Source organism: Enoplosus armatus, chromosome 20 (genome assembly GCF_043641665.1).
Source record: "Enoplosus armatus isolate fEnoArm2 chromosome 20, fEnoArm2.hap1, whole genome shotgun sequence".
In the NCBI taxonomy this organism is placed as follows: Eukaryota; Metazoa; Chordata; class Actinopteri; order Centrarchiformes; family Enoplosidae; genus Enoplosus; species Enoplosus armatus.
In genome coordinates, this window is record NC_092199.1 from 4366200 (window position 1) to 4376592 (window position 10393).

General features: G+C 38.8%; 2 protein-coding genes across 2 annotated transcripts; both read left to right on the forward strand.

Moving 5' to 3' along the window:
* Positions 1-287: 287 nt before the first annotated feature.
* Positions 288-721, forward strand: gngt2b (guanine nucleotide binding protein (G protein), gamma transducing activity polypeptide 2b). Its single transcript, XM_070927154.1, has 2 exons — positions 288-371; positions 593-721. The coding sequence occupies exons 1-2, from the start codon at positions 288-290 to the stop codon at positions 719-721; spliced, it is 213 nt and encodes a 70-aa protein (XP_070783255.1).
* A 3173-nt stretch (positions 722-3894) lies between these two features.
* On the forward strand, positions 3895-8858 carry LOC139303366 (inactive all-trans-retinol 13,14-reductase). The gene is made up of 11 exons (XM_070927153.1): positions 3895-4054; positions 5607-5789; positions 5991-6232; positions 6324-6519; positions 6703-6900; positions 6994-7113; positions 7205-7343; positions 7648-7757; positions 7929-8095; positions 8221-8380; positions 8689-8858. The coding sequence occupies exons 1-11, from the start codon at positions 3895-3897 to the stop codon at positions 8856-8858; spliced, it is 1845 nt and encodes a 614-aa protein (XP_070783254.1).
* The last annotated feature ends 1535 nt before the right edge of the window (positions 8859-10393 follow it).

Below are 10393 nucleotides of genomic sequence, written 5' to 3' on the forward strand. Positions count from 1 at the left end.
GCCGACCTCTCCCGAAAGCCCTGCGGCAGGGATCAACCGGGATGAAGAGCAGTGGGACAGCACGGATCAGTCAGTGCGAAGCAGCGACCAGAAAAGAGGAGGGTGTACAGTCGATGAGCTCCTAGGAGCCAACACATTTCTCTGATTGTTGGGGATTCCGCCATTCAACAGGTAAAGACTGATGACTGAGACATTTGTTTATGCTGGATTTATACAGGTTTATCGCACTTTGACAAGAAAATCACGAGAGTACTCTTTTAACATTTTGATTTCCTCTCACAGCCAGGATGGCTCGGGATATGTCAGATAAGGAAATCCTGAAAATGGAACTAGAACAGTTGAAGAAGGAAGTTAGCACACCTAGGACAGCAGTAAGTAAATTGCCTCTTTTTTTAAAAAGCTAAATGTCTTATCTTTTCTTGCCATCAATTGCAAACAATTTGTCCAGTCATCTTTAATTTTATCTACCAAAATCCTCTTGTATTCTAACAATATGGGAAACAACTTAATGAAATTGTAGCACGTTTGTTTCCATCTTGACATTTTGGTTTGTGAAGCTTACATTTGTCGTCGTCTCTCCTCTGAACAACAGGTGGGTGCAAACTGTGCAGAAACGGTTACTATGGTTGAGGAATTGCTGCCAAATGATCCGCTGATTAAGGGCGTTCCAGATGACAAGAACCCCTACAAGGGAGACAAGGGAGGCTGTATAATAACATAGCACATAGAACATCCAGGGAAAAGTCACAGTGTTTTTTATGAGAGCCGGTTACGTTGCTGTAATGTTCCTGTAGAATCCTTGTGGATAAAATGTACAAGTAGTAAGAAAACTAAGATCTGTAATGCTACCGGGAGAGAGACCCTTTCCCATCACTGGATTACTGTATGTACCTGTTGATATGAAAATGTTTCTTTGTCAATTTGTAATTAAATGCAAATAGCTGTACAAAGCTTTGACCTGGCCCGGATGCTCTCATCATTGATATACATTAGCATATCTCACTTTTATTTCACTCCTATTGCACTTTCATCTCGTTATATCATGTTGGTTAATATATAATAGGGTTGACTGCATATTGTTTGATGTCCAACATCTCTGACCGTAAAATCAGCATACACTCAACATGACACTCGCTTGTGTTAGGGCAAAGTCACAGGAGTCGTGCAGCTTCTGCTTAGTCTAATTCTTAATAGGATTTCTTTGCTATCGGTCACACAGGCCCGTTGACACGGAGCTGCTTCCTGTATCAAAGTCTTTAAGCTCATTCCAGCGGCTTCATCCCGGCTTCCATTTCGAGCTCTCCATCCAATTAGTGTCATTTTCAAATCCGGGCAGCAACAAATACACATCTTTTATTCAACGTTTGCAACACAGATACCGGTGTGAATACAGCTTCTGTTTAATTCGGTCTTATTTCTAAGATTGTAAAAAAGAAAAAGTATAAACAAACACGAATGCTGAATTAATCCCTTTTCAGTCCAATGACTTTAGTACAACCTGTTTACAAGAATAGAGTGACCTACTTAGGGGCCCTTATCATTTAAAGGCTCCTTGTGATATATCAATAGTTTACTTCAAAGTTTTCTTGACGCTGGAGCTGGTGAGTAACAGATTACATGTCATCAGTGAAGGTACTCTGATTACAAATATATAATGTAATATGAAAATATGTAATCCCCCCAAAAACTCATCTCTTAATATATATCATAAAAACCTCTCAAAATAGCATGCTTCTGAAAGGGAAACATCGCCATCGGTTTTTACACATTAAAGTCTGTTTACTTGGGGAGTGCTACTGCATATGTAAAAATAAATCTGATAAATTGCCTCATGTGATGTCACTGTCAAGTCAGTGTCGGTTGGAAAACCACAGGTTTGAAAATGGGAAAGATCTGGGGTTGTGGAGTTAGGAAGAAGTGAGTTTACCAGACCTCCTCCTCATCTCTGCTTCAGGCTAGAGGTTACTAGCATAACACACCTGAATCTCCAAACAAACTGTTGGTGTTCCAGCTGCATTGTGGGTAATGTAGGCGCCAGGTTTTGAAAAGGAATAGGAACGTGTGTAATAAAAAAAGACGATATTTCTGGTTCTGCTGCATCAATTTTGTTTTTTTGTTTGACCTGTCTGTTGTGACTTCGACAACGTTATACGAGAGCAATGCTAAATCGGCTACCAAAGTACTTAAACAATTAATGACGACACTGTAAATTCCATTTTCAGAATGTGGTCACATATCTTAATTGATTAATTGATCCAAAATGTCCTACATTTATAAGATTACTGAAGTGGAGAGGACCATCTATATTTTCAAATGAAAAAAGAATCATAGAAGTATTTGTCTGTAAATTTGTTGTGTTGTGGTTGTTGTGGTTCATGACATCTCATTACCAGGAACAGGAACTGGGGCATCTGAATGGAACAGAGCCATCATGTTATTAACTATACCTGTGATTTTCAGCCTAAGTCAAAATATCTGCTGTGAAAACGGCCAATTGAATAGAGGAAAAAGATGCGATCAAATATGCCCATTTTGATTATCTTCTTTCATTTTGTGAACATGATTTAGGAAAATGAACACCAATAAACTTCAATAGACTTTTCTCAAAGGAGTAACTAATAAAATTACTAATGGCTGCATTCAATTCAAGCACACATAAATGGAACAGAGCCACCATTAATGCTATTATTATTGGTGACACCTGTGCTTTTCCTGTTACAGTATGTGAAGTGGAAATGTCTTCCATAAGCTTCAGTTTCAAATTTACATTTTTGACTGTTGGAATTTCAAATTCACTGGGGCCAACATAACAGCTTGTTGCTTTGTTGTGGTTCATGTTATCGCTGTCTGCAGATTAAATCTATGGCTCAAGGTAAACTGAATTAGTGTATCACTTGAGTACAAAGTCCATGCATGGACGACATGAAATGAAAACTGTCACATATGTTACATAACATAAATTTACATTGAGGCTTATTATTCTCCCTCAGGAGAAAACTATTGTGGATATGGTAGAATTATTATGTCAAGTGTTATGAGAGGGATTTGCACAGTAAAATGTCTTAAAAAGTCTAATGGTTCCCTAAGGACAGCCACTCTAACCTTACTGAACTCGAAATGCTGTAACTCAGTGATTTCACTCAGCTGTTGTAAAGACATAAAACTGGACACTGCATGTATAAAGTCTAGGATGACTTGTCCACAGTTACCTGTATCTTAATTGCCTTATCAGATAAGAACAATTATGGATATATCTAATCTATGTACATTTCCTTCAAGCTCTTTGGAATGAATGAATAATAATTCTACATACGGGAGGAAAACTGAGCGTGTCGTATCCTTCAGATATCACAACCTGAAGTGTTCTGTGTTAATTCAAGACATCTGAACAGGAAATTTAACTTTTTGTTTACTTTAAAATAATTTATTTTCAGATATTATGCAGATTCCTTACACAATTTATGTGTGCGGAATAGTGCATCTCTCAGTGCTTTTGGAAGAACGTCTTTAAATGAAAGTGAAATATATCAAAATCAAAGGAGGGATTAAAAAACAAAAACCCAATCACTTGTGATGTTGTTGTCTGTGCACCAAGTGAGTGATCAGCAATTATCCTTTGTCTACATTAACTGTGTGCCAGCTGGGACGCCATTTCTGTGATCTGTGCACTTTCATCACAAAAGGAAAAATGTGTCTTACACCACTTTATCTTTATTGCTTGTCATAACAAGCATAGTGTTACATGTCAAACTCCTGCCCCTCTTCTCCAGACCTTTGGCACCCGCCCTAATAAAAGGAGCCTTATAAGGAGAGTTCAGAATAAACCCGGCACTGCTGCTGTGAACGCTGCTACAGACCAATACTGACTCCAGGAACAGTGATTTGATTGTCTTTATGATGTGGCTCTTGATTTTCTTGGTCTGGTTGGTTATATGGGCCGGTGGCACATACTGGTACCTGTTTGGGAAACCGAGCCCTTTCTCTCTGGAGTCCGTGAGACCCCCTGGACCTCGGGAGCTGGATCAGAAGAAGCGGGACAAAGTCATCAAGCAAGGTAAAATTATTGCAGTTGAAAAAGCTTGTACGCAACATCACAGCTATTGGCAATGTGATGCTATGATTTGATAAAGAAGTATATTTTCTACCAGTTAGGCCTGATGAGCCCTGTGGATACATCATTTAATGAGATACAAAACATTCAATATTTACAATATTCTATTAATATGTTAAGGTGTGAAATGAAACAACAGTAAACTCAAAACTCTTCCAGGGAAAAAGCACAAAATGTGAAATCTAGTCTAAAAAATTCAAATTACAACTAGATTAGTAACATCTTTTCCTCGTTATTCCATTGGATATGTAATAAATATTATCCACTTACATGTTGATTTGTGTTTTCTGTATTTTCACAGCAAAACTGGACCACTTCAACCAGCAAAGTACTGATTCTGCTAAAAAGGAAAAAATAAAAACAAAAGACGACTTATTAGAATTTCACTTAACTTATTATAATAAAACAGCAAAAAAATACGTTGACATTAAAATTACTCATTATGTAATTATTACAATGTTTATTTATAGTAAGTGCTTTAGTATGTGAATTGAGAATTTTATGCAACAAACATCTGATTTATTGTTTCACATCACGACTAGAGGTATACTAATCACTGATGCGTTTACAATCTCTGCTGTCACAGTAAATACATGAGATTTCCAAAAAAACAATCATCTAATAATATACCTTTTTTTTTTACCTTTGAACTGAGCCAGGCCTGCTGTATTCCCCCTGTCTCCAGTCTTCATGCTAAGCTAACATTAAGCTTACCAGCTGCTGGCTGTAGCCTTATAACTAGTTTTTAACTAACATTATAGTTAAATTTTTGGATATCCTACCTTCACATTCACGTGGGTTCAGCATAAAAACATGTTAGTCTGTCTGAAGATTAACTACACCCTATTATACTTAATTATAATAGTAGGACCTAGTAGTTTTCACATTTTGCAATATTTAAAATTTTTTAAATTGCACTCAATGCGGTCCTCTTTGATGCTAAAACTGTCCCTTGATACAAATTCAAAAGAGTCTTGGGTGGGTTGTAAATACTGGAGACAAAGTTGACCTAGTAACAGATGAAATGACAGTTCAAAGTATCTAAAAGTAGGCTGTAAACTATATTTTAAAAAGGATACTGTATATACAACCAATTCACTGTAGTTCTTATAACTGCTGAGGTGTGCTGATACAGTTATCTAAATGACCTGTTTGCCGTGTCATAACTTAATAGTTTAGATTAGACTTAAATTAGCAGAGGTACAGTAATTACGTTTCATCTGTGTGCTTTATCTTAATTAGATTATGACTTAGAGATTGTGTTAGCAGTCTTATCTACTGTTTATTACCTACAGAAGAACACAGATACAGGTATTAGTTCAGCAGTCGTGTATTTATGACAGGAGAGGTGTGCAGTGCAACCTTCAGACTATTATGAAACACACTTTGATGTCTCAGTTTCAACACTTGCTCGTGATAACATTTACGATGCATCTTTATTAAACCGGTGTGAACTAGAAAGATACACATTTGACCATGTCATGTTTCTGTCCAGGTTTCGGACTCGACAAAGTGCCCCAGGACCTGGATGTCATCGTCATCGGGAGTGGTATTGGTGGGCTGACAGCTGGGGCAACACTGGCCAAAGCAGGGAAGAGAGTCCTTGTGCTGGAACAACATGACCAGGCAGGAGGCTGCTGCCACACCTACATAGAGAAAGGCTTTGAGTTTGATGTTGGTAAGAGGATTTTCTGTCATCGACTGCTTGATTATCCGATAAGAGTTTCAGCTCTGACCGAGACACTTCAATCAAAGAAACATGCCCCAATCATACTTTCTTCCTTTTAGAAAAGAGGAGCTTTTAAGATAGTAACCTCTTGAGAAATCAGAACCTTTGAGAAGGAATAACTATACATGTTTCCTGGTCTTTCTTCTCCAGGACTTCACTACATTGGTCAGGTCCATGAGAACAGTCTGTTGCGCATCGCCTTCGACCAGCTCTCTGAGGGCCAGTTGGAGTTCCAGGAGCTAAATCAACACTTTGACACCATCCAGATTGGCCTGGGCGATGAGAAACGAGAGTACACCATCTTCTCCGGCAAAACTGAGATGCAAGCCCATCTGATGAAGCAATTCCCTGATGACACGGAGGCCATCAAGACATTCTTCAAAATTATGAAGGTACCGTTACTGAACATATTTCAGTGTGTCTAAAACGTAACAACAAAACCATGAATTTTGACCATCTCAAACATCTTCTGTATTCCAACAGGTCTCAGCCAAGAAGACTCACTACCTGGCAACTCTAAAGCTGATCCCACAGTGGGTGTCTTTATTCCTGCTGAAGTCAGGCATCGCAAACCTCTTCTCCCCTGTCTTCCGCCTCTCTGGCACATGTGCAGCAGACTTGGTGAACAGCCTGACCAGCAACAAGGATCTCCATGTCATCTTTTCTTATCTTTTCTACGGTGGGTCCTCAAAAATGTTGCTACTGTAGAAAACCAACCACAAGTCTAAAAGTAAGAGAACATTGGAGTTGAACACAGAATTCATGTTGACTCTACTAAACTACGTTTGCAGGCTCCAGATCCTGAACAAGATGAGAATATGATTTTGAAAAACAATTAAGCCTTCATTCTGTGTATATTTAGGTGTGCCTCCAAAGGACTCCAGTGTTCTGATCAACGCCCTCCTGATTCATCACTACAAACGAGGTGCCTACTACCCTAAAGGTGGTGCCAGCGAAATCGCCTTCCACATCATCCGCACCATTCAGAAATATGGAGGAAACTGCCTGGTCAGAGCCCCAGTCTCCCGGATCCTGGTTAATGAGAAGGGAGCCGCTTACGGTAAGAAATTATTCCAGCTCATTTTTCACCAGTTAAAGGCAACATACACTGCAGGTAATTCACTGAAGACTTCCTGTCTGTGCCATGTGGCAGGTGTGAAAGTGAGGAAAGGTCAGGAGGAAGTGGAGGTTCATGCGCCTGTGGTTGTTTCAAACTGTGGCATCTTCACCACCTTCCAGAGACTTCTTCCCCCCGAGATTCAAGTCAAGACAGGTGAGCAACAGACGTAATCCCCCTTTTCTTTCCCTAAATCCCATTTCCTGATGAATTCTAAAATATATCAAATGTTATTGTGATATTGAAGATATTCAGGAAAGACTGGACATGATGAAACATGGCAGAGGATCATTCTTGGTCTTCTCTGGCTTTGATGGAACTGAAGAGGAGTTAGGCCTCGAGTCCACCAACTTCTGGCTGTTCAGAAACAATGACATGGACAAATCGTGAGTATGCAGAGCACTGATCACGCTGAACGCAGAGGTAGCATTTAGTTACCACAAGGGGGCACTATTGTATAAGAAGTAGAAATGCAGGCTTGTTCCCAGGAACATTAACATATTTATAACTTTTCTTGTAGAGTTCCCTTTTCGTCCTCTAGATGGAGTACAGGATCAGTCAAGTTTCAGCTCCAGGATTTTAATACTGCATTCTTTCATGTGCGGCCACACTGCTGATTAAAGCAGCCACACTGCTCTGACTGAGGGATGACGATCTGAATTTTACTTATTTTTACTTTTTTTTTTTTAGGATGGATGACTTCTTTGCATTGAGCAAAGAAGAAGCACCAGATAATATCCCCATGATGTTCATCACTATGCCATCTGCCAAAGACCCAGAAGCCAAAATAAGACACCCTGGTACAAACACCCACTACTTTTTCTACAGTAGCAGTAACATGAAGTTATGTTCAAAAGAGAGGATGTGTTGAATGTTTTAAAGATGTATTGCTACTAGAATATCATGCCAAACATCACATCTGAGTGTCCGTACAGATTAGATGTGATGTCTTGTGGGTTTCATGTTCCCAGGAAAGTCTTGCATGACAATACTGACGATGGTGAAGTACGAATGGTTTGAGGAATGGAAGGACACATCAGTGCGCAAAAGGGGTGAAGAGTACCACAACTACAAGATGAGATTTGCTAAGAACCTCTTCGACTGGGCCTGTACTTTGTTCCCTAAAATCAGAAACAAGGTAGGATCAGTCATTCTCTGCCATACAAGCACACGTTTCTGTTGTCTGTGTATGTACATTAAAATGATAAAAAAAGATGATCAATTCAAGACTGCATTGTAATATTCGTATGACTTGTTTTTCAGTTGGTTTTCCAGGATGTGGCGACCCCACTGACCAACATGCACTACCTGGGTGCCCAGCGTGGAGCCATGTATTCCGCTGAGCACAACCTGGAGCGTTTCCAAGCCGAGGCTGTGGCAAGGAACAGGTGCAACACCCCTGTCAAAAACCTCTACATCTCAGGTATGAAAGGTTACAAACTCGGCCAAGGCTTTTATGTTCTGCAAGCACAGTAAATTCTTTGTGTTTTGTGATTGGGTGAAGTTTTCATGGGCATAGAAATGTCTCAACAAGCCCTGAGATTGATTAACTTGATGCAAGAGGGTTGACAGTGCTTTGAAATGTGAGATTTTCTTTGCAGTGGAGAAGGAATTAAAGCTTGTGAGAAGAAAAACATTATCTAGAGGGAAGCACAGACAATAACTTGAATGCAGACTCCAGGTAGTCTTGTCTCATCCAGCAGGTTGTAAGTGTGTGTCTGTCTGTTCCAGGCCAAGACGTGTTCAGCTGTGGGATAGCAGGCGCTCTGCATGGTGGACTCCTCTGCGCCTCAGCGGTGTTAGACCACATCGTCTACATTGACTTGCTCCTCCTCAAGAAGAAGCTGAAGAGGAGGAAAGCCAGCGAGTTGGCCCAGCTGGCTAAGAAGAAACTGCAGTGAGAGTGCTCTCTACTTCCCCTGCAGGACAATAGAGAAACTGCACACACCTGGTGCAAAAGGACCCCTGATTGTTGTGGGAAGCTGAGAGGAACACACCACCACTGAGTCCCATTTCTGTTCTATACACAAATATTATAAAGTCTACACATGCTAATGCCAATAGTGCACTTTTCTGATAAGCAACAGAAGTCCTGTTTGTGCTAAAAGGAAATAATACAGCTGCGACGAACACTTCAAAATTGAAAACAAAATGTATTCATTTTTTGTTTTCTGAGCTAAAGCCTTCACAGCATCCTCTGTCAAGTCTGTCAATTAACTTTTTTGTGAGAACATAGACTGCAAAATAATCCAGAATAATTGTTTGCTTGACTAATCTTAAGCAGCTAGCATAATAAATAACAATGATAATAACTTTATTTATATAGCTCCTTTAAAACAGAGATACAAAGTGCTTTAAAACAGTAAAAGAAAGGAGGGTTACACATTCTATTTATTGCAATAAGGGAATAAAGAACTGGTAAAAGCAAAAAAATAGTATACTAAAACCACAAAGTGTTTAAATGCTCATGACACACAATATCTTGACTTGAATAAACTTAACCTTAATGATTAACCTTAATTAACCTCTTTGTAACTCTGCATCACTTTATGGGAAACTATAATGTTTAAAATTATGTAAATTTTTTATATTCTGTTCATACTGCAGCACTTTTCTTATTGTCATTGTGAGCACATAATGATCATGAGGAATAAGGTTTGTCTTTATTTTATTGTCTTATTTACTGGTCTATGTAAAATGCTATTGCTCCTTTTTTAACATTTGTATTCAGATATGTAGAAATCTTAAAATCTGCTGTAGCGGGGGAACAATTTTACTGTATTATGTAAAGTTTCATCTTATGTTATTTTGCCTTCAAGTAAAATGAAAAAAGAAATATCAACTGCTTAATCATTAGTATAATTGCATGATACCAACTGCTTTGATTCATAAGATTTTCTAATGCCTGTTTTTGCCATGTATGTACAGATTTATTTTTCTTTATATGTTTTTACTGTCACAGCTTGGTTTGTTTTTAGCATTACGCAAAATGCACATAAATATTTTTTTGCCGTACATGCTCAATAAACTTAATATACCAAATTAAAAACACACACTCCAAATTCTTCTTCAGGTGATAAGAGCAGTTTAAGAGATTTTAATTAAACAGGAAATCATTAGGTGAACATTATCAGCTAGAAGCTCAAGTGATCAATTTAAATATTACCTATAAAAAATCATGAATCCATCAATAATAATTATTAGCATCAGGTATCATGGGTTTTGCTAATTATTTATATATCACTTACTGGTGAACTGAGATTGTAAGTCCCCTCTGGATTTCTTAGTTCCCACCTATGTTGTTCTGACCTGACTTATAACCCCAGTGTTGTTTGGGTAACTGCTGAAATCAAACGTACGGGGGGGAAACCTCAGACTTCCTGCACTAAGTGAACATTTCCTCAGTAAACGGTGGGCAGATTGGCTGACAAACTGT